Below are 25426 nucleotides of genomic sequence, written 5' to 3'. Positions count from 1 at the left end.
AGTTTTTGCCGTCGTATAGTAGATGGGAAATCATTTTGCCGCTCGGATCAAAAGAGAGAAAAACCAAAGGGCAGACCAAAAGAGAAATGGTTGAAAGAGGACGGCAAAAACTTTTGTCATCCGGTGATTAGATGGCAACAAGGTTTTACTGTCTTGCTAGTGTGTGTGTGATTTCACTATTAGGTTCTAAAACATTATGTTTGCTTTTGTTTGCATATGTCTTGCATCTGCACTCATGGTATGTTTTGCAATAATGGCTCTGTGTCTGTAACTCTATGTGGATGTCCACGTGCATGATAAAATGGGTGAAGGTTTATATGTTTTCTCTGTAACCTTTGGGTAGGATATAAGACCCTAGTCTCACCCAAGTTTCAATTAAGACCCACAAATTTTCTGTGTAAATATGATAAAAAAATAATACTTTACCAGTTCTGGTTCATGTAGTTTTTATCGGGTCCGAGTATGATTTTTCTTATAATAGACCCGATTAAACCTGAGTCCAAACCCAATACCATACTCAAAAATCTAGTCAAGTCTGATTTCACCTAAGAGGCATGAACAAAAAAGGTGGTCCACCGTTTGCTCTGTTTTTTTTAACAAAAACAACATTTACTGGGCATTGACAACCCAAGAGACGATAATGAGTGAGCAAACAGTGGTAGTGGCCCTTGAACAACATGACTTTAGGAGGGTGTATCATGAATTTTTGCATCAAACAAATTTAAGGGTTAGAGAGATCCTTTACAATCACCCATCCCATTTGGCCAGGCAAGCAGCATTGCGATCCCAAGGAAGCTTGACTCCCAAGCACCATTCCTCTCTAGTTCTCCATACCTTATTCCAAACCACTAAGTGAATGTGAGTATTGAAAGGTGTATCGTACCATAGAAAGTTCTTCATGATTCTTTTTATTTTCCATATCACCAAAACAGGAATAAAGAAGCATGACATCCATTAGATAGGGAAGATGCCAAGATGGATTTAATAAGCACTAACCTTCCTGCTACTCCAATTTTCAAGCCTGTTTCAAAACTTTTTTAAGAGTGGCTCACACAAGGATGCACTAAGCCGTCGTTTAAAGAAAGGCAAGCCCAAATACTTGATAGGAAGTTGAGCCTTTTGCCAATTACAACTGAACCCACTTCGATGCATCTGATTTTGAAAAATGTTAAAGGGAATGAAAACCATGGTTTTAAAACCCGATGACTTGTCACTTGGCTCGTTTTGAGTGACTCATCACTTGGTGATTCGGCCAGGTCATGTTAAATTTTTTTATTTTATATGATATATATATATATATATCATGTATATTTTATAGTATCTTATCAATATATTATATATAATATGCATTATATGATAGTTTTTTTATAATATTTTAATATATAATATTATTAATGCATGTTACAAATCTTCTCATCTTACAGTTACATGATTTCATACTCATATAAATACGTTTATTTTTCTTTACTTTGTAAAAATTCTCCTCAATTATTTTAATCATATTCGAAGGTTCGTAGTGTGCGATCGTGAAAAGGTCAACCCAAATATGTGGCAAATCTCCTTGGTGATTTCAACCATATTTGAAAGTTTGCAATATATTTATGTGAATGTTGTGAATCTTTTTAGTTTGATTTTAACCATATTTGGAGGTTCTCAACGTATTTGTGCAAATGTCACGAGGTTCGTACAAATATGTTGTGAATCTCTTTGATAATTCTAACTAGATTTAAAATTTCATAACATATTTGTGGGAATGTTAAAAAATTTGCACAAATATGCTCTGAAGAGAAAAGTTGTCTTAAAAAAAACAAAAATCGATGGTTTCAGACATGATGGAGATTTCGGTATATATTTAGGTTTTGCACAGTGTTATTTATATAGGGCAATATGATCATTTTTTATTTTATTATTTTGATGAAAGTTTTTGTGTTTTTTTTTTTGCTAGAAACCATGCTGCTTGATTTTTTTTGGAGACAATATACATGACATTTTGATTTTTTTAGGCAATAATTTAGACAAGTGGCTAATTTTTTAATCAAAAGAAATGATGAAATCATTGAAAAAAAATGTTGATTTGTCATTTTTTGAGTCTTGGTAGGCTACTTTTGTGAGAAGTTTTTTTGACTTGTTCAACTCACAAAATTGGAACGAAATGATGCCAATAGTGTAATGTCCTTTTTGTCATGTACGTGTGGACAAGTCTGTCATTGATAAAGATATGGACCGAATTATTGATGTGCACGATCTTGCTTGACTTGAATGATGGACCAATTGCAATAAAGTCTTCTCATGTTCGTACAAATATGCTGTGAATCTCTAAATATGGTTAAAATCATCAAAAAGATTTACCACACATTTGTATGAACGTTATCTTGCGTGAAAATCTCTCCGATAAATATCCTTACCAAGATAATACTTGAACATCATAGGTGACTATGGTTTAAAGTTATCCATAATTTTTTAGGTCAAATCAGAGACGAGTTCATATTGTGCCCAAGTACAGGCACACTTCTACTAGTAAAACTGATGGTAAAGCCGAGTAGGTTGTCTCAAATCAAGGGGAGTTTGAAATGTTCTAGTGTATGCGGTACTTTCTAATCAACAAGTAGATCCTTGTGAATTATCCTCATGGAGCTTCTAATGGTCATTATTGTACCAATTTTTATGGTTTTTATGCACTTCTTCAATAAAAAAATTCTAATAACTGTGAAAATTTAAACTCTAATTTCAAGTTATACTAAGAAGCGAGAATTCTTCAAAATACATTGAAACTAAAGCAAACAAATAGCAACGGTGTGATCATGTGGCAACTTGATAATAGGGCTTGTAAACAAGCTGAATGAACTGAAAAGAGGGTGTTTCAAGCTCTGCTCATTCTTGTGGTGAGCTCATGTTGAGCCCGAGTTAAACAAGCTGAGCTCGAGTTGGCTCATTAACCAAGATTTTTTAAAATTGAAAAATAATAGAAATTGTACTTTAAACCGACTGGCGCGTGCTCAAACTGGCCAATTTACAAAATAAATACATTTTTAAATATGTAAGTGGGAATTATACTCTTGAACTTATTGTTTAACCATCTGCACTCTACGTTGCAAGATATATTTATTACTAGCGACCAGGTTTTCGTTCTGGGTGCGGTTTCTTCGGGTTATAAATCGGAAAAAAAGAGTTAATGGTGGGAAGATACAAACAGAACTGACAATGTGCTGAAGAATGTCATTGAATATACGGATGTAACGTGTTCCCTATGTGGTGGATGATGTTAATTGTCATCTTATCCTCATATTCCTGAAGATAGTGATTGCTTTTATTGAATCCTGATCAAGTAAAATAAATATAATATTGTTGAAAGCAATATTGATATTTAAAAAAAAATCATGATATATTCGGTAACCATTTTGAGTGCTTCGTTTTTATATTTTTAGTTTTATATAAATTATGAAAAAGAAAAGGAAATATTTTTTTGTTACTAACTTAGGGCTTCTATTTAGAACAAAGGTGATGATTTGAAATGCAGGACGACACAAGGACATCAAGTTTGTATTAATATGGTTTCATGTAATAGTGAAACCATAATTAGTATTACAAACTGATCGCATAATGGTGAATTATGTCACATCCTAATCTGAATCTCAAATTCAAACTGTTGATCTGATCTGAATCCATTGAGGTAGGGTTGAATTCAGATTGAAAAAATATGTGGTACTACTCGATTAGGTAAATAAATGTTAAAAACAAGCTCTTTACATGCAGGATTGCATTTTGATCCGAATCCAACATTGATCAGAACCCAATTTGGATCCAAAAACAGTTTAATTTGACATATGTGATTGTGATCCAAATGCACATTCAGAACTTACTTTAAGGATCCAAGTCTGACATTAGCATGTTGGGTTCATGTTGATATTCAGCTCTATCCAACATGTTTTTCTCTCTATCAAGGGTAGAGGTGTCAATGGATCAGGTTTGACTCAGACCATGGTGAAACCAAACCCAAACTAGATTTGAGATTATGCTACCGAACTTGGGTCTAATCGGATCCACCATAAGAGAAACCATATCCAGGATCCTATAAAGATTACATGAACCATATCTTATAAAATAATATTTTTTATCATTTTTACATTGAAATTGGGGATATTAATTGGAACTCGGATCAGGCCAGACTCTGGTATGAAATTTTACCAAACATACCTGGCTTCATATATTAATCGGATCCTTTAGGTCCAACCTGGATTCTAATTGGGCCTTCTTATCTATCACTAAACCCTGACCCTATAGCATTTGGTACGGGTCGGGGTCTAGGTCAAACGTGAAGATGTTTGCACAAATGTATAGTTTTCTTCAGTGACTTTAACAATATTTGGAAGTTCATAACATATTTGTGTTGATGTAACGTGAATCTCTTCATTGATTTTAACCACATTCAAAAGTTTGCAATATATTTGTGTGAATCGTGAGAAAGTTTGCACAAATATATTGTTAATTTTTTAAGCAAAAAATTGATGAAATTTTTGAAAAAAATTTGGCAGATTAGTCATATTTTGAGTTTGAGTAGGCTAATTTTGTCAAGAGTTTTTTGGACTTGTTCAACCCACGAAATGAGAACAAAATGGTGCCATAGTGTCATATCATTTTTGTCATGTAAGTGTGGACAAGTCTTTTATTGATAAAGACATGAACTGAATTATTGACGTGCATGATCCAGCTTGACTTCAAGGATGCACCGATTGCAATAAAGTCTCGTGGGGACACCTTGCTCTGGACGCTAGGAAACCTGACGTTTTTGCGAGGAAGGTTATATGTTCCCCCCCCCCGAACAGGGCATCTCATGCTCGGGGGTCCCAAAAAGCACCACTTATTTAAGCTTGTGTGTTTCGTATCCCCATGTTTGTCAGCATTAATTAGCATTGGAGTTTGATGCGATTGCAAAGACTTAAGTACCCTCTCCTTCATTGGTGCCAAAAAAAATAACGATTCTAGAAAAGGAGTGATTGTAAAGACTTAAGTGCCCCGAAGATGATTATTTAAGACCCAGTCTCTGCACTGCAGGATTATCCGAGAAAGAAATCTCTCTTGGAGGAGGCCATGAACATCAACCCTCTCACTCTCTCTCTCTCCCTTCTCTTTCTGCTTCTGTGCACATCCAGCAGAAGATCCTACATTGCTCCATCAAGCACCGACTCACCTGCACATTGACTGTTGTGGAGTCTGATTCAGAGATTTTACCCTTACAGGAGGAGGGTTTGGGGGCTCCTCCCAGCGTGGGTAGCATCATTCAACTAAATGAGTTGTGGATCCTGATTCAGAGTGTTTACCCTTACAGGAGAGAGGTATGGGGGCTCCTCTCAGCATGGGTAGCATCATTCAACTTGAAGAGTTGTGGAGCCTGATTCAGAGTTTTTACCCTTACAGAAGGGGGGTCTGAGGGCTCCTCCCAGCGTGGGTCGCATCATTCAACTTTTGTGGAGCTTGATTCAAAGTTTTTGCCCTTATAGGAGGAGGGTTTGGGGGCTCCTCTCAGCGTGGATAGCATCGTTTAACTTGATTCGTTATGGAGCCTGATTCAGAGTTTTTGCCCTTACAGGAGGGGGGTTTGGGGGCTCCTCCTAGCGTGGGTAGCATTGTTCAACTTGATTCGTTGTGAAGTCTGATTTAGAGTTTTTGCCCTTATAGGAGGGGGGTCCGGGGGCTCCCCCCCGACGTGGGTCCCTTGTATAATATTTTTATTTTCTTTCCCTCTTTTAACTATCGAAAAAGAGCAATAAAGATATTTGTTTAATCGTGGGGCTCATGTTTCCTTCGGTTGTTTCTTGCTCGAGGTTTTCGTAACACCCCGTCCCACGATTTTTCTATTTTTCTTTTTCTGTTTCTTTCTCATGATTTTTTCAATGACTCTCCTACAACAATTTTTAGTGTTGTCGGGTCTCCAACGAGCCCCACAACGATTTATAGTATTGTTCGGTCTTTCAACAGCGATTTGTAGTATTGTCGGGCCTTCCTACATCGATTTATAGTGTTTTCGGTCTCCAACGAGCCCCACAACGATTTATAGTGTTATCTCGTCTTTCAACAGCGATTTGTAGTGTCTTTCGCAAATCACTATAGTGATTTATAGTGTTTTTGAGTTTCCAACGAGCCCCACAACGATTTATAGTGTTGTTGGATCTCACTATAGTGATTTGTAATGTCTTCCACAAATCACTATAGCGATTTGTAGTGTTATTCAGTAAGCAAATCGCTGTAAATCACTACCCGAATTAGGACCAAATTGTCAGGGCCATATCTCCCTAACCGGAGGTCATATTCCAAATTCGTAAAAAATAGTGTCTTTGTTATTGAGTCTAGTTTATTCCTATAAATTTTCAGCGATTTCTATTGTCATTTCATTCCCCATTTTAACTAAAAACCAGACACCTAGACCCCCCTGGACCCTCGCCCGCGTCGGGGGGGAGCCCCCGGACCCCCCTCCTGTAAGGGCAAAAACTCTAAATCAGGCTCCACAATGAATCAAGTTGAACGATGCTACCCACGCTGGGAGGAGCCCCCAAACCCTCCTCTTGTAAGGGCAAAAACTCTGAATCAGGCTCCACAACGAATCAAGTTGAACGATGCTACAGTCAGTGTGCAGGTCAGTCAGTGTTTGATGGAGCAATGTAGGATCGTCTGCTGGATTTGCACAGAAGTAGAAAGAGAAGGGAGAGAGAGTGAGAGGGTTGATGTTCATAGCCTTCTCTAGGGGGAACTCTTTGCCTCCCTTGATTTCTTCTCTAGAGGGAGAGAGAGGGTTTTACAGTGTTTTATGGACAAGGAAGAAGAAGAAGATGACGATGAGAAGTTCAAACATACATTTTTGATGGCTCAGGTTCGTTTCGTCTGATGGCCATCGGATCGTCGGCTCACTATCGAATCGTCGGCTCACCATCATTTCGCCGGATCACCATCGGATCGTCGGCTAAGGTTCGTTTCGCTATGTAGACTTTGAAGAGTCAACATCATCCTCGACTTTCTAGATGAAGGACATGTTTGTCATTTTTTTGAACCGTTTGTTTTCCTTTTTTGAATGAAGGACATTTTTGTCATTTTCTCAAACCGTCGTTTTATGGCAAGAACAACAAGAAAGGGTACTTAAGTCTTTGCAACCGAACCAGACTCCAATGCTGATTGATGTCAACATACACGGAAATACGAGCCCCATGTGCTTATATACGTGGTGCTTTTTGGGACCCCCGAACACAGACGTGGGATTCAGTGAATCATCGGGGGTGAACATACACCACCCTCTCACGTTTTTGTCTAATGGGTAGAAAAAAACATAAAATATGAATTGGTTGCATGTGAACACAAATTGAGTGTGTATGTACAGTTTGGCGAGTACTAATATATTCACCCAGACCTGTCTTTGATTGCGGATGGAAAGTGAGAAAGGCAATCCCATCCATCCATCCACCGCTCTTTGGTATTGGTCCTGAATTCATTAGGTTGTCGATTCAGCTGTATCGGCATATACTGATACTCGATTGAATTATTCTCTATCGGCCTTAAAATAATAAAGAAATGATTACGTGTTAATCATAATGTGACGTGTTAAAACCGTTAAAATAATTTAAAAATAAATTACTTTTTTGTTTTTTTACATTTATTAAAAAATAGTGGAATCGGCCCAGCAGCATATAAAAATTCACTGATACTGATAACATTGCTTTCAGTGTTAAGTTCATATCCTCCTCTGTGTGTTTAATTTCTCCTAGTGTGTGTGTGATTTCTCTATTAGGTTTTAAAAAATTAGGCTTGCTTTTATTTGCAAATGTTTGTGTGTGGTTTCTCAGAATATCATGTGTGCATCTGTATATGGACATGCTTGTACAAATCTTGCATCTGCACTCATGGTACATTTTGCAATAATGACTTTGTTTGTGTGTTCATGTCCACGTGCATGATAAAATGGGTGAAGGTTTCTACGTTTCTTCCCTATAACCTTTGGGCAGGATATCACACCCAAACCCCCACCCAAGTTTCGATTAAGACCCACAAATTTTTAATGTAAAAATGATAAAAAAATAATATTTTATCGGGTATAGACCGGTTCTGGTTCATACGTAGTTTTTATCGGGTCTGAGTATGATTTTTCTCATAATAGACTTGATTAAACATGAGTCTAGACCCTATACTATACTCAAAAGTTTGATTTCACCTAAGAGGAATGAACAAAAAGGTGGTCTACCGTTTGCTCTATTTTTTTTAACAAAAACAGCATTTACTGGGCATTGAGAACCCAAGAGACGATAATGAGTGAGCAAACAGCGGTAGTGGCCCTTGCACAACATGGCTTTAGGAAGGTGTATCATGATTTTTTGCATCAAACAAATTCAAGGGTGACTTGTCACTTGGCTCGTCTTTGAGTGACTCGTGACTCGTGACTCGTGACTCGGTCGGGTCATGTTAAGTTTATATTTTATATGAATATATATATATATATATATATATATAGTGTATATTTTATAGTATCTTATCAATATATTATATATAATATGCATTATATGATATTTTTTATAATATTTTCATATATAATATTATTAATGCATGTTACAAATCTTCTCATCTCACGGTTACATGGTTTCATACTCATATAAATACTTTTTTTTTTTACTATGTTAAAAATCTTCTCAATTATTTTAATCATATTCAAAGGTTCGTAGTTTGCGATCATGAAACGGTTAACCCAAATATGTTGCAAATCTCCTTGGTGATTTCAATGATATTTGAAAGTTTGCAACATATTTATATGAATGTTGTGAATCTTATTAGTTTGATTTTAACTATATTTGGAGGTTCTCAATGTATTTGTGTGAGTGTGAGGACGTTCGTAACATGTTTGTGAAAATGTCATGAGGTTCATACACATATGTTGTGAATCTCTTTGATAATTCTAACTATATTTAAAATTTCATAACTTATTTGTAGGAATGTTAAGAAATTTGCACAAATATGCTCTATACAGAAAAATTGTCTTAAAAAAACAAGAATCAATGGTTTCGGACATGCTGGAGATTTCAGTATATATTTAGGTTTTGCATGGTGTTATTTATATAGGATAATATGATCATTTTTTATTTTATTATTTTCATGAAAGTTTTTTTTGTTTTGTAGAAACCATGGTGCTTGATTTTTTCTTGGAGACAACATACATGATATTTTGATTTTTTTAGGCAATAATTTAAACAAGCGGCTAAATTTTTATGCAAAAGAAATGATGAAATCATTAGAAAAAAATTGGCAAATTTGTCATTTTTCGAGTTTGAATAGGCTACTTTTGTCAGAACTTTTTTTGACTTGTTCAACTCACAAAATGCGAACCAAATGATGCCAATAGTGTCATATCATTTTTGTCATGTACGTGTGGACAAGTCTTTCATTGATAAATACATGAAACGAATTATTGATGTACATGATCTGGCATGACTTGAAGGATGGACCAATTGCAATAAAGTCTTCTGGGGACACCTTGATTTGGACGCCAGGAAAGCTGACCTTTTTGTCTAGTGGGCAAAAAAAAAACATAAATATGAATTGGTTACGTATGAACACAAATTTTTTTTTGAAGTTTCACGAGTCACCATCTCGACATAAACTAATGTCTCGATGACATCCGGTGAACCTTCTCATGTTTGTACAAATATGTTGTGAACCTCCAAATATGGTTAAAATCAACGGAAAGATTTACGACATATTTGTGTGAACGTTATCTCGTGTAAATATCATGCAATTTTTTTTAGTTTGATTTTAACCATATTTAGATGTTTGCTACAAATTTGTAAGATCATGAAAAAAATTGCATGAATGTGGTGTGAATCTCCATAGGGATTTTAAGCATAGTTGGAGGTTCACAACATATTTGTGCAAACGTGAAGATGTTTGTATAAATATATTGATTTCTTCATTGATTTTAACAATATTTGAAACTTCACAACATATTTGTGTTAACGTAAGGACATTCATGCAAGTATATTACGAATGTCTTCATTGATTTTAACTACATTAAGAAGTTTGCTACATATTTGTGTAAATGTGAAAAAGTTTGCACAAATATATTGTGAATCAATTAAGTGATTTTAACTACATTCAGAGGTTTGCAATATATTTGTGTGAACGTTAACTGTTTCGCCCAGATATGTTGCACATTCAAATCTTACTAGATGTATGTAGAGATAGAGGATAAAGATGAGCCTTAGGCTTATTTGAATAGTCAGGGTGGGCAAAAAGTTTTTGCAGTCATATAGTAGATGGAAAAAAATTTGCCGTTCAGATCAAAAGAGAGAAAGACCAAAGGGCAGACCAAAAGAAAAATGGTTGAAGGGGGAGTGTCCGAACCAAAAGGAAGCCAACTAAAGGAGGACAGTAAAAACTCTTGCTGTCAACGGAAAAAAGTTTTTGTGGTGAAAAAAATTTGAGAAAATTAGTGAATTTTTGGTGTTTTGGACATTTTTAAAGGTTTTTCTTAGAATTATATGGGTTGTACCCATCTTTAGGGGTTTTTTTAAGTGAAGGTGTGCTGAATGAACTAAGATTTTCGGATTTTGAGATCTTGAAAAAACAAATTTTGAATTATTAGAACCTGAGCGTGTAAAAAAATATATGAGACTCAGATCTGATATCCGATCATATCCAACCCAATTGCAGCTCTAATACTAATCGATCTTTTCATAAATTTACAGTTTGCCACACCTGGACCAGGGTGTTTGATTGCTGGTGAAAAGTGAGAAAGACAACCCTAATTAATGAAGATCCTACACATTTCTCCCCATTGAAGGGACAACTCTCGCTGTATCAGTCATTACTGTCAACTACCCAACAATGCTCACTGCTCATGTCTTCTTCATGCTTGACTTGTAAAGACTGCACTCATCCAAGTTTTGTACATTGGTGAGTTCTACTGGTTTTTTACTCGGTTATTTAACTATTGGGTCGGAGTCAACCGAGTCACCAATATACGCGATATTTTGAAAATATCATGAGAAATGTTGATATTTTAAGGTAACCGATATTAAAGGTAATATCATGATACTTTCAAAATATCATCATAAGACAAAATATCGAGATATTATGATGATATTTTTGGAAAAACTCTTTTATATAATAAATCCTTTAAAATATGTTTTTTATATTTTTTGAAAAAAAAATAATGCAAAACTTATTATTTTCTTAACTTTTTTTGTTGTTATTTATATTTTTAAAAATTTTTAAACTTTCAAAATTTTTCAACTTTTGAAAATCTCTCCGAGAAATATCCTCACCCAGATAATACTTGAATGGTATAGGTGACTATGGTTTGAAGTTATCTAATATTTTTAGCTCAAATCGGAGACGAGTTCATATTGTGCCCAAGTACAAGCACACTGCTACTAGTAAAACTGATGGTAAAGCCGAGTAGGTTGTCTCAAATCAAGGGGAGTTTGAAATGTTCTAATGTATGCGGTACTTTCTAATCAACAAGAAGATCCTTGTGAATTATCCTCATGGAGCTTCTAATGGTCATTATTGCACCAATTTTTTATGGTTTTTATGCACCTCTTCAATAAAAAAATTCTAATAACTGTGAAAATTTAAACTCTAATTTCAAGTTATACTAAGAAGCGAGAATTCTTCAAAATACATTGAAACTATAGCAAACAAATAGCAATGGTGTGATTATGTCGCAACTTGATAATAGGGCTGGTAAACGAGCTGAATGTATTGAAAAGAGGGTGTTCAACCTCCCCTCATTCTTGTGGTGTGCTTAAGCTCATGGTGAGCCTGAGTTAAAAACAAGCTGAGCTCGAGTTGGCTCATTAACCAACACTTTTTAAAATTGAAAAATAATAGTTGTACTTTAAACCAACTGACCCACGTTCAAACTGGCCCATTTACAAAATAAATACATTTTTAAAATATGTAAGCAGTGGGATTTATACTCTTGAACTTATTGTTTAACCATCTGCACTGTACAATGCAAAATACATTCCAGATATATTTATTAGTAGCGACCTGGTTTTCGTGCTGGGTGCGGTTTGTTCGGGTTATAAATCCGAAAAAAGAGTTAATGGTGGTGGACAGATACAAACAGAACTAACAATGTGGTGAAGAATAACATTGAATATCGGATGTAACGCGTTCCCTAAGTGGTTGGATGATGTTAATTGTCATCTTATCCTCATATTCCTGAAAATAGTGATTGCATTTATTGAATCCTGATCAAGTAAAATAAATATAATATTCAATATTTAAAGAAAATCATGATATATTCGGTAACAATTTTGAGTGCTTTGTTTTTATATAAATTATGAAAAAGAAAAGGAAATATTTTTTTGTTACTAAATAAGGGCTTCTATTTACAACAAATGTGATGATTTGACATGCAGGAAGACACAAGGACATCAAGTTTGTATTAATATGGTTTCATGTTATAGTGAAAACTTAATTAGTATTACAAACGGATCGCATAATGGTGAATCATGTCACATCTTAATCTGAATCTCAAATTCAAACTGTTGATCTGATCAGAATCCAACGAGGTAGGGTTGATTTCAGATTAAAAAAATATGTGGTATGGTACTACTCAATCAGGTAAATAAATGTTAAAAACAAGCTCTTTACATGTAGGATTACATTTTGATCGGAATCCAACATTGATCAGAACCTGATCTGGATCGAAAAACAATTTAATTTGACATATGTGAAAGTGATCCAATTGCACATTCAGATCTTACTTTAAGGATCCAAGTCTGACATTAGCATGTTGGGTTCAGGTTGATATTCAGCTCTATCCAAATGCACGTTACCTTGTGTTGGGACATTGTATGTTGAGATAGAGGATTATGTTGCCTATCCGGACATTCAGATAAAAAGAGAGAAAGACCGGAGGACAGACCAAAAGAGAAATGGTTGAAGTGATTAGATGGCAAAATGTTTTTTCTGTCCAGTGATCAACAGAAAAAACTTTTTGTTGTCAAAAAAAGTGAGAAAATTAGTGAATTTGGTTGTTTTGGACATTTTTGAAGGTTTTTTTTAGAATTATATGGGTTTTACCTATCGTAGGATTTTTTAAAGTTAGGTTGTGAAAAGGTATATCGGACTCGGATCAGATATCGGACCATATACAATCCATTTGAAGCCCTAATACGAATCCATCTTTTTATGTATGTACGATTTGGGGAATATTATTATATTCACCCAGACCCGGACCAGGGTCTTTGATTGCTGATGGAAAGTGAGAAAGGCAATCGCAACCATCCACCACCCTTTGGTATTAATGCTGATAGAAAGTGAGGGGACAGCTCTAGCTGTATCAGTCATTGCTCTCAAGTGCTCAACTGTACTGGTTTTTTACTCAGTACGGCTGACTCATCGATAATATCTACAAATGGTATTCTCTTGTCTCGGATGAAAAATAGAACATTATCATCATAAAACGAGTGGCTCTCTCCATTCACTACCACATTGCATTTAAAAAAACAGAGCATGATCAAGAGGTACAGAGTGAGAGAGGTAGGAGGAAATCAGGGAATTGGACGAGTTTGAGCGATGGCTGAATTTGCTGTGGAGTACCTGCTCAATAAGTTGGAAGCCTTGGTGGTGGGCGAAGTGAAATTGCTTAAAGGAGTTGGAGATGAAGTGGACGAATTGAAGATGGAATTGAGAAGCATGAAATCCTTCTTAAAGGACGCTGATAGAAGAAAGGATGATGATGAAGGTATAAAGGAGTGGGTCAAACAAGTGAGGGAAGTTGCATATGATATCGAGGATGCCCTTGATGAGTTTCTGCTTCAATTTGGAGGACAACAATCAAGTGGATTTAGGGCTTCCTTGAAAAAGGTTTCTTCCTCACCGTCGCGTTGGATAACCCGTCATCAACTTGCAAAAAAAATGCAATCCATCAAGGATAGAGTGGTGAGCCTCAAGGAAAGACAAAATAGATATTCTTTCAAGGAATTGCAAGAAGGAATTGCTTTTGGAGGGCTCCAAGATCGCAGAGAAGCGCCTCTTGATGAACAACTAGATTTGGTGGGAATCGACCAAGACATCACACAAGTAATAGAGTGGTTGACAGGGGGAGACCAACAACTTACACCAATTTCTCTGGTCGGGATGGGAGGTTCAGGAAAGACTACCCTAGCAAGGAAAGTCTTTAATGACGATGCAGTAAAGAGACACTTTGACTGTTATGCTTGGGTTTCTGTCTCCCAATCTTTCAATGTTCAAAATATTCTAGTATCCTGCATAAGAGATTTTTACGAGTCAAGGAAAGAGATTTGTCCAGATGGCATAGAAAAGATGGACATTTCAAGACTCGAGCCAACGCTCCATTCTTACCTTCAAAATAAAAGGTACGTTCTTGTGTTAGATGATGTGTGGAGTCAAACTGTTTTAGAAAAGATCCAAATTGCATTACCAAAGACTCTGCGTGGAAGCAGAATCATGATCACAACTCGCAAAAATGATGTTACTCACCCAATAGAATCTAGAGTTGGTTTGAAGGGCCTTGTCCACCGCATACAACCCTTACCTAATGAAACAGCAATGCGCCTATTTTGTAAGAAGGCATTCAGAGATGAGCCTCAAAACATTTGTCCTTCCAATCTTAAAAAAGTATGCAATGATTTGGTAAAAAGATGTGACGGTTTACCTCTTGCCATCGTAGTCTTAGGAGGTATTATGCGGCACAAAAGGAAATATGAAGATGAATGGAGAATTGTTCATGATAGCCTTAGTTCAAACATCAATGATGTGCGTTCAATCCTTTCTTTGAGTTTTGACGAGTTACCCTTGCACCTTAAATCTTGTTATTTGTATTGTGGTGTCTTTCCAGAGGATTATTTAATCAAAACAAATAAGTTGATCAGACTATGGGTGGCTGAGGGCCTCGTAGAAAAGGAAGACGGCATAACATCAGAGGAGGTTGGGAAGCAGTACCTTGACGAGCTTATACAAAGGAGCTTACTCCAAACTGTGAGCTGGAAGACAGGAGAACGTGGAGTAAAATCATGCCGAATTCATGACCTTTTGCGTGAATTAATTATATCCACATCAAAGAATCAGAACTTTTGCAGTGTTTTAACAACAAAAAATTCAAGGATTAATGAAAGAATTAGGCGTTTGTCACTCCACAATGACAGTCATGAAGGCATTTGGTTGAGCAATCAAAGTGCATCGCATCTTCGTTCCCTATTATTGTTTGAGAAATTAGCTATCATGCCTTCTTCCTTCTTTACCATGCTTTCCTCTTTTAGATTGATGAGGGTGTTGGATCTAGAAGGCATTCTCATTGAGCAACTGCCCGATGCTCTGGGTGATTTATTTCATTTGAGGTACCTGAATCTGAGGCGCACTAATATCAGGAGACTTCCAAGCTCCTTTGGGAAGCTCCACAACCTACAAACGTTAGATATCACAGAAACCCTAATTAAAACTCTACCAGAGGAAACATCAAACATGAAGAGCTTGCACTACTTATGTGCTCGTCCGCTTGCTAATTTTCCCTTTACCTTCAAGCAGTTGGTGGGATGTGAAATGCCAAAGGGAATATGCATGGTTACAGACCTTCAAAAACTCACGGGCATAAATGCTACTATAGAGATTGTTCAAAGGGTCGGTAACTTGACCAAACTGAAAAGCCTTTCGATATATATGGTGAGAAGGGAACATGAAAGTCACCTTTGTGCCTCCATTGCAAATATGAAAGACCTGCTTAAACTCGGTGTAGCTGGTATTGGGGAGGAAGAGCCTCTCCAACTGGAATTGGACCCACCAAGACGTCTTGAAGCTATCCGAATAAGTGCACGTCTGAATGAGTTGCCATGTTGGATCCACTCTCTCGAAAACCTCACTTGCTTGTCACTGAACTTTTCCAGATTAAGCCAAGATCCATTTTTTTCCCTCCAATCGTTGCCAAATTTGGCGGTTCTTTCCCTCAATGAGGCTTACGATGGGAAAGAATTACGGTGCAGCGAATCAGGAGGTTTTCCCAAGCTAAAGCAGCTCTTTCTTTTTAGACTTGCAAGATTAGAAAATGTGTGGGTGGAAGAGACAGCGATGCCCAAACTTCAACAACTATGGATCTTTGAGTGCAAGGAGATGAAGAGGTTGCCTCGTGGAATTCAACACATCAACACCATCCGACAACTTTATTTGTTAAATATGTCGGAGGAGATGATAGAAAGCATACAAAGGCATGGAGAGAAAGATCACTCCATGGTCAAACACATTCCTGAAATCAACGTGGGTGGCCTACTTGAAGATGGGACGTGGTACGACAAGTATCTCTAGTGATGTAGGATCGTAACAGCGAACAATCCCAAGCAACCGTGATCAGGTGAATTCACATATTTCAGAATTTTTTTTTCACAAGTGTGCTTTTTCTATTTCACTTCTTTTCCAACTTTTTCCTTTGCTTCATTCCCTTGCGATTTCATATGATTTTGTACTTTTAATGTATCTAGACATCATGTGTGTGTACTAGGCAGGTTGATCCAAATTTCTTTTTGTGAGAATTGCTCTGGTATGAAATTTCACAAACCTTGACCCTATAGGGTCTGGGCCAAACTCGACTGTGTTTTAATTTAGGACATGATAAATAACAAAGTTGGTTTTCTATGTCAATCCTAAATGCGGAAAATTATATTTTTTGTTTTTTATTGACGAGGAACCTGCCTAGAAACGAGGGTCTCTTATTAGATATTAAACCAAAGGTGAGTGCTAAGGATACCCACCAAGCAATCCACGGGTATAATTCCACTAAAAATTGATTTCATGTCCGGATTTCCACCATATTACATCAAGTACCACCCTAACCACTTAGGGGTGTCAACGGGTCGGGTTTGGTTCGGACCCATTTTGAACCAGATCTGACCCCAAATTTCGTGTGTGGTATCAGATCTGGACTTGAGTCTAATTGAACCCAATATAAGAGAAATCACACCCAGACCCGTTAAGAACTACATCAACCAGACCCGGGCCATTCCCATTGAAAAATGGCAGGTCTTAGGGTCGGGCTCAAGTCTAATTTAAAATATCACAAAATATACCACTACGAGCTTAGGGGATCCATTCACTACCACTGCGAGCTTAGGGGCAGACACACATTGCTTTTAAAAAAGAGAGCATGATCAAGAGGTAGAGGAAATCCGAGAATAGGACAAGCTTGAGCGATGGCTCAATTTCCTGTGGAGTACCTGCTCAATAAGTTGGAAGCCTTGGTGTTGCATGAACTGCATCTTGATGAACAAATAGATTTGGTGGGAATAGACCAAGACATCACAAAAGTAATAGGGTGGTTGAAAGGAGAAACCAACAAATAGATTTCTCTGGTCAGGATGGGAGGTTCAGGAAAGACTACCCTAGCAAGGAAAGTCTTTAATCACCAAGCAGTAAAGAGTCACTTTGACTGTTATGCTTGGGTTTCTGTCTCCCAATCTTTTAATGTTCAAAATATTCTAGTATCCTGCATAAGTGATTTTTACAAGTCAAGGAGCGAGATTTGTCCGGATGGGATACAGGAGATGGACTTTTCAAGTCTCAAGCAAACGCTCCATTCTTACCTTCAAAATAAAAGGTATGTTCTTGTGTTTGAAGGGTCTTGTCCACAGCCTAAAATCCTTACATAATGAAACAGCAATGCGCCTATTTTGTAAGAAGGCATTCAGAGATGAGCCTCAAAACATTTGTCCTCCGCATTCTAAAGAAGTATGCAACGATTTAGTAAAAAGATGCGACGGTTTACCTCTTGCCATTGTAGTCTTAGGAGGGATTTTGTGGCGCAAAAGGAAATCTGAAGATGAATGAAGAATTATTCATGATACCCTTAGTTCAAACTTCAATGATGTCGATCATTCTTTGGGTAGTAGGGTGGGGTCAATCCTTTCTTTGAGTTTTGACGATTTACCCTTGTGCCTTAAATCTTGTTACTTGTATTGTGGTGTCTTTCCAGAAGATTATTTAATCAAAACAAATAAGCTAGTCAGACTGTGGGTGGCTGAGGGGCTCGTAGAAAACAGGGAGGGTATAACATTAGAGGAGGTAGGGAAGCAATACCTTGATGAGCTTATACAAAGGTGATTACTCCAAATTTTGAGCAGGAAGATAGGAGAACTTGGAGTAAACTCATGCCGAATTCATGACCTTTTGGGAGAATTAGTTATATCCACATCAAAGAATCAGAATTTGTGCACTGTTTTAACTAATGAAAGAATTACGCGTTTGTCACTCAACAATGACATTCACGAAGGCATTTCATTGATCAATCAAAGTGCATCCAATCTTCGCTCCCTATTGGCTCCCTACCTAAGAGTATACTTGGCTTCAACCTTGCAAGCAAGGGATGCCCCCTCATGAGTTTTTTTTTCAAAAAAGATGCTCCTCATGAGTTTCAAACTCTTGATGTCCTATAAACTTGGTGGCATTCAAAAGTCTACCTTACAGAGCCCTTGTGGGTGTTCGCCCACCCTAATTGACCCTTGATGTAATGTAATATGGCATGTTTTGGTACTTAGTCATTTTATAATTTTAATAAAAATTTGGCTACATCTGGGAGCTAAATCATTTGAAGCTCGATTTTTAGACTATTGTCCTTGAGTCTGGGCTTGACCCAGGTCTCATCGACAAGGTCGACGCGGGCCAAACGAAGCGTGAGAAAGAGTTTTAATTTTGACCTTTAAATTCAAGCAAAATTTGAGTTATTTTTTGTTGAAATTCAGAATTTGATATTCGTGTAATATGTCGTTGGATGCGCCTCAAAATTATAAGCGCAACGATATTTTATTTTCTTCCATTCGAGCTACGGTTGGTCTAAAAATCACATTTTTTTGAAAATTGAGCAGTTTGTCAAAACGAATCTGGAGTTGGATTAGATTGGATCCAATGCATAAGATCCCAATTTTTATGGATTTGAATCTTATTTAAGACTCACTTTAATCTGAATTTAATCCAAATCTTGATCTATTTTCGTTTTGGGTTTGGGTTTGGATTTGTGGTTCTGGATCTAAATCTTAGCCTCATGATTTTTCCTGCTTTAAATTAAATATAAAGCTTTAATCTGGGGTTTAATAAGGTTAAGAAGCCTTTTGGGTTGATTTAGTTATTTTTGGGTTTATTTAGATAAATTTTAATTAATATTAATTTTGGATTTTTATTTTAGGACTGAGTATGACTCCTTAAAAGAGTCCTCATTCTTACTTAAAGAGAGTTTTAAAAGGGATTGGAAAGTTTAAAAAATTAACAAATGTAAACAAGTTAACTTTTTAAAGAGTTTCAAAAAATTAAGAAACAAAGGGAGAGAGAGAGTTCCATCTTTTGAAAACTCTCTTAGAAAGGCTGGAGAAAAGGGTGGGCGTCACCCCCCTCTCCCATTCATTATACACAAAAAAGAGAGACTAAGAGAAGAAAAAAGAGAAAGAAAGAGGGAAAGAGGAGAGAGAGAGAAAGGGAATGAGAGGAAATAGAGGAAGGAGAAGGAGATCTTCTTCTCCAGCCATCCAAGCCTTCTCCATCATTGTTTTTTATAGTTTCTTCAATCTTTTGTAAGGTACGAGTCTCTTCTCTTGATATAAGTGATAAATTGAATATCGATTCGATTCTTATGCTATACCATGATCTAAAACCATGGTAAATGACACTACAAGAAACCTGTGGATTAGCGACGATGTAAATCCGTCGCTAAACGATTTAGCGATGGATTAGCGATGAATAACTTTCATCGCAAAATTTTCGACGCTAAGTAGTGACAGAACTTATCCGTCGCTATTGTCGTCGCTAATTTACGACGAACATGATCCATCGCGAGTCCTTCGCTATTTTAAATTAGCGATGGATAATATCTGTCGCTAATCCGTCATTAAATTTAAAAAAAAAAATTAAAAAAAAATGCTCTCTGTCGGCGCATTCTCCGGCAGGGAGCAATTTTTTTTGCACAGGCGGGTTTCGGCGACGCTCTTCCGCAACGAGCCAATCACGACGGAGGGCCTCAGGCGAGGGAGAGGCAGGACGAGCGGTGGAGACCGGCGAGGGGCACCGCCGGAAGGAGGAGGATGACGCGGGGGAGAGGTAGCGTGAGGAGGTGGAGACCGGCGAGGGGCACCGCCGGGAGGATTAGGGCGACGCGAGGGAGAGGTAGCGGGAGGAGGAGGACAGTCCAGGGGCCGACGCCAATCATGCTCGAAAGGCCTCAGGCGAGGGAGAGGCAGGACGGGCGGTGGAGACCGGCGAGGGGCACCGCCGGGAGGAGGAGGACGGCACACGGGGGAGAGGTAGCGGGAGGAGGAGGACGGTCCGGGGGCCGACGCCAGTCACGCTCGGAGGGCCTCAGGCGAGGGAGAGGTAGGACGGGCGATGGAGTTCGGCGAGGGGCACTGCCGGGAGGAGGAGGACGGCGCGGGGGAGAAGTAGCGGGAGGAGGAGGACGCTCGGAGGGTCGTTGCGCGTTGTCAGAGGAAGGGCAGTTTAAATCAAACGGGGGGGGGGAGGAACAGAGGGAGGGAAAATTTCGCGCCTCAGGCGGGATTGTTTAAATCGAAAATTAGCGAGGGAATTTTTTTGTCGCTAATCTGTCACTAAATAGCGACGGAAGAAATCCCTCGCTAATTCCGTCGCTAATTAGTATTTTTTATCGTGTTTTGGCGATGGAAAAATTGTGTCGCTAATCCATCGCTAAGTAGCGAAGGATTTAGCGAGAGAAATATTTTTGTCACTACTTTTGCTAATATTTCGAATGTTAGCGACAAATAGTTTTCTCCCGCTAATCCGTCGCTAATTAGCATTTTTCTTGTAGTGTGAGTAGATTAATGTGATCACTCTAAAATATATGAAAGAGGATCCATGGATCCTCTTCCATATATGTGTTTTTGACTCTTTTCATCTTTCACAAATAAAAATCCTGTACATACTTATTTCTATGTTAAAACAAAATTTTTAAATAATGCATATGCATTCGTTTAATGCCTAGTCCTTATGGTAATTGATGTTCCTATGGGTGAATCATGATAAATATATGTGAACTCATATTGTATGCATGTATTTACTGAAAAACGTGTGTGTGATAGTATGCCTATTGCAAACAAACAAATAAGTATGCACTGTCGGGTAAGTATTCACAAGCAAGCATAACACCATGTTAGATCTGTGAACATGCTCATATTTCCATATGTTTTGTAAACATATGAGGATATAATAATGCTATATCATGCATAGTTGAGCTATGAACCTTGTGAATGCATGACTGTGCAAGTCGAATCGTGTTTCCAATATTGTTTTTAATGCATGAGCTATGTGCTATCCCCACTTTTTTTGGAAGGAAAGGAAAAAAAAATTTTTTTTTTGATAGTACAGGAAAGTTTTTCCTTGATCACACGGTCTGGCTAGACCTGTCAATGCTTGATAGGTCTGCCAACCGAGTGACTTGGCTGAGCTGGCTCAGGTGCAGCAACAACAAAAAAAAAGGGACCTATGTTTTGGGTTGATTAGGCCAGCCCGGCTTGGTGGGAACCTGCCTGGTCCAGTCTGGCCCTTGGGCAGGACAGGGACAGTCCTGACAGTCCCTTGCCAGGCCCGACCCGATGTTGACCAGACCGACCCAGCTGACTAAGAGCAGCTAGTTCTGTTTAGAACCCCAGCCAACTAAGTCGGCTGGGTGTAAATCATAAAAAAAAGGAGAGGCTTATGCATCAATTTCAAAGGGGCATAGTGTAGTTATAGTGGACTATATACTTGAAAAGAAAAAAAGGGGAGCAGTGCATTTACAGTTATGTAAGCATTGATAAAACATATATTGTTGTGTGTGCTGTGTGTATGCAAAGTAATGAGAGCATGCACTGATATGTATAGGCTAATTTATTGAGATCATATAATTGACATGAACAAGTACACTTGATGGGGATATGCATGTACATGGATATGTACACTCAAAGCAAACATGCGTTGATTTGAATAAGCCTACAATGAAAATATGCAATTGACATATTTATGCATAGTGAATGAAAGCATACAATGGTCTGAATAGGTGCATTAGATGAAAGCATGCATGTGTTCCTATCATGTGAATTGAGTAGGAAAATGCTTATAAATATTCTTGTTTCACGCGCATAGTTGAAATATGCAAATATGAATGTGTACTTATATAGCATGTAATTTATTTTTATACATGGCATGTTGTTATGGTTTTTGCGTATGGTACATCGATGATCGAAATAAATCATCGTGAGCTTGGTGAGCCTCAAGCTTTAGTTTGCTCTTTCTTTAATCATTTCAAATGCATCATAAAAATCATATTTATTTTTATTGCAATGTAATGCACTGTTCTATGTATTTTTCACGGGCAGGAGTCTCGTGATGACTCTTGTAGGGGTAAATGTGAGTTTTTGTCTTTGCTTTTGCATGTTGAATTGCAAAACTTAATAATTGGTATTTAATAAAAAGATAATGAATAAGAGCAGTGTAATATACATTCTGAGATCTCTCATCAAAAGAATGAGCATCTTGGAGATTCGGTTTTGGAAAACCACAAGGATACAAAAACTTTGTATGCATTATTGTTTACCCCTGAACTCGATATTGAGGTTCTTTTTTTTTACCATGGTTTTAGGGAGAGTCTGTCACTTGACCTGGGGGGGGTGTGTTAGACACATGTGTTATTTTGATATACCAAGAAAGTGATACTATTAGATGTGGATGTCCTTAGTGCTTCGACATTAGATGTAGAGGTCTAATATTTCAAAGGTGATTCAGTCGAGGTCTAAGTTTGAAACTCAGTAATAAAATACAAGTTATGTGTTAAGTTACTCTGAAAACCTTACTTGACCTCGAAAAATTATACTTGTTTGGTGTATCCGCGGGCAACAATAGTTAAAAAGAGAAACTTAAATTGTATGCATTTAATAGGGACATGCATATGAAAGAAAAACTATAAAGAAAGATAATAATTTACTCATACATTGTACTGAAATCATGCATATTCCTGCTATGCATTAGATCATACATGTTTGCCTGTTTCTTTAACTGTTAAATGTTGGTAAATGTATAATATTGTTCTCTAAAGCTTGTTAAATGATTGTATTGCTTAAATTGCGACCCTTGTTACTTACTAAATGTTCTATTATGCTTAATAATTGTCTTGATTGCATGGATACTTAATTAAATTATGTATTTGTCATAGTTGCATTTCTCTAAGTTATTGCATGAATTCTTTTTTATATTCTTTATGCTTATTTATTTCATTAGAGGGATTCGTACGTAAATTTTTTTGAATTTCTAACACTCTTTTTCTGTGGTTTTTCACAGTTGCAGAAGATCAGTGAAGCGATTGACTTCTGAAAGAGCTACGAGTGTCACATTTTTGCTAGACAATTCACAGATGAAAAGCGTGACTCTACTTTCTTTGCATTTTATTTACTTTAAATTGTTATTGCATTCTAAATTTTTTTTATGTGATTATCTCGAGACTATCATTAATTATTAAATAAAAGTTTGTTTTGGTTTGACACAGATGATAAAGGTAAAGATTCTTGTTGTTGGTTTTTTTATCCAATTGAAAATGGAACTATAAAGACCCCGAGTCTATGAGTCTCTAGGATGATTTTCGCAAATTGATTTAAAACAAAAATCTACATTTTCAAAGGGTATGAGGTGGGGTCGTTACATGTAACCTATCAAGTTCATCCTCGACTATGTACTCTTGCTTGAACCTCAATTTGGTCACCTTGTGTTTGATGCACTGTCACCAATATTGGTAATATTTTGAAAATATCATGAGAAATATGAATATTTTAAGGTAGCATATATCATAAAGGTAATATCATGATAGTTTCATAATATCATCTGAAGACAAAATATTGCGATATTATCATGATATTTTTGAGAAAATTCTTTTTCTTTTAGTTTGCATTTCTTATTTTTGTTTCTTTTATATTTTAAATCCTTTAAAACATGTTTTTGTATATTTTTTGGAGAAAAATAATGCAAGACTTATTATTTTTTAGCTTTTTTGTTGTTATATATATATATATATATATATTCTATACTCTCTTAAAATTTTCAACTTTTGAAAATCTCTCTTGAGAAATATTCTCACCGAGATAATACGTTGAACGATATAGGTGACTATGGTTTGAAGTTGTTTAACATTTTTAGCTCAAATCAGAGTTCATATTTGAGCCCAAGTGCAAGCACACTGCTAGAAGTAATACGGATGCTAAAGCCGAGCAGGTTGTCTCAAATCAAGGGGAGTTTGAAATGTTCTAAGGTACGCGCCGTACTTTCAAACCAGCAAGAAGATCCTTGTGAATTATGCTCATGGTCATTATTGTAGCACCAATTTTTTGTGGTTTCTATGCACTTCAACAAAAAAAATAACTGTGAAAATTTAAACACTAATTTCAAACAAATAACAATGGTGTGATTATGTCACAAGTTCATGAAAGGGCTGGTAAACAAGCTGAATGAACTGAAAAGAGGGCGTTCAAGCTCCGCTCATTCTTGTGGTGAGCTTGAGCTCATGGTGAGCCTGAGTTAAACAAGCTGAGCTGGAGTTGGCTCGTTAACCAACACTTTTTAAATTGTACTCTAAACCGACTGACCCATGCTCAAACTAGCCCATTTACAAAATAAATACATTTTTAAATCTGTAAGCAGTGGGATTTGTACTCTTCATGAACTTATTGTTTAACCATCTGCACTCTACTAGCGACCAGGTCTTCCTGCCGGGTGCGGTGTCTTCTGATTATAAATCCAAAAAAAAAGTTAATGGTGGAAAGATACATACATAGCTAACAATGTAGTGGAGAATGCCCCCTGAATATACGGATGTAACGCGTTCCTTAAGCGGTGGATGATGTTAATTGCCATCTTATCCTCATATTCATGAAAATAGTGATTGCATTTATTTAATCTTGTTCAAGTAAAATAAATATAATATTGTTGAAAGCAATATTGATATTTAAAGAAAATCATGATATATTCGGTAACCATTTTGAGTGCTTTGTTTTTATACTTTTAGTTTTATATACATTATGAAAAAGAAAAGGAAATGATTTTTGTTACCAAGGAAGAGAGGGTGATGATTTGACACGCACGTAGAAAGGCACAAGGATATCAAGTTTGTATTAATATGGTTTCAGGTAATAGTGAAGCCATAAATAGTAGTACAAACGGATGTCATAATGGTGAATCATGTCACATCCGAATCTGAATCTGAAATTCAAACTGTTGATCTGATCTGAATCGAGGTTGGGTTGAATTCAGATTGAAAAAATATGTGGTACTACTCGATCAGGTAAACAAATGTTAAAAACAAGCTTCTTCTTACATGTAGATGGATTGAATTTTGATCAGAATCCAACAGTGATCAGAACCCGATTTGGATCCAAAAAAAAATTAATTTGACATATATGAATGTGATCCAAATGCA

General features: G+C 36.9%; 1 protein-coding gene and 1 long non-coding RNA gene across 2 annotated transcripts; both read left to right on the top strand.

Moving 5' to 3' along the window:
• Window positions 1-13464: 13464 nt before the first annotated feature.
• LOC149812660 (putative disease resistance protein At1g50180) lies at window positions 13465-14998 on the top strand. Its single transcript, XM_089991726.1, has 2 exons — window positions 13465-14363; window positions 14846-14998. The coding sequence occupies exons 1-2, from the start codon at window positions 13561-13563 to the stop codon at window positions 14868-14870; spliced, it is 828 nt and encodes a 275-aa protein (XP_089847852.1). The 5' UTR covers window positions 13465-13560; the 3' UTR covers window positions 14871-14998.
• Window positions 14999-17298: 2300 nt separating this feature from the next.
• Window positions 17299-23501, top strand: LOC149812659 (uncharacterized). The gene is made up of 2 exons (XR_016428286.1): window positions 17299-17587; window positions 23302-23501. It is a non-coding gene; the product is annotated as an uncharacterized LOC149812659 (long non-coding RNA).
• Window positions 23502-25426: the final 1925 nt, after the last annotated feature.

This window comes from Nuphar pumila, chromosome 16 (assembly GCF_984573655.1).
Source record: "Nuphar pumila chromosome 16, dmNupPumi1.hap1.1, whole genome shotgun sequence".
Classification (NCBI taxonomy): Eukaryota; Viridiplantae; Streptophyta; class Magnoliopsida; order Nymphaeales; family Nymphaeaceae; genus Nuphar; species Nuphar pumila.
This window is presented reverse-complemented; position numbering and strand designations above follow the sequence as displayed.

Excerpts from the sequence above, each read along its gene's own strand:
- LOC149812660 (XM_089991726.1), top strand. The coding sequence starts at position 13,561 with ATGGCTGAATTTGCTGTGGAGTACCTGCTCAATAAGTTGGAAGCCTTG. Across the intron at positions 14,364-14,845 it reads TCTTACCTTCAAAATAAAAG|AGGATTATTTAATCAAAACA; the intron begins GTACGTTCTTGT and ends GTGTCTTTCCAG.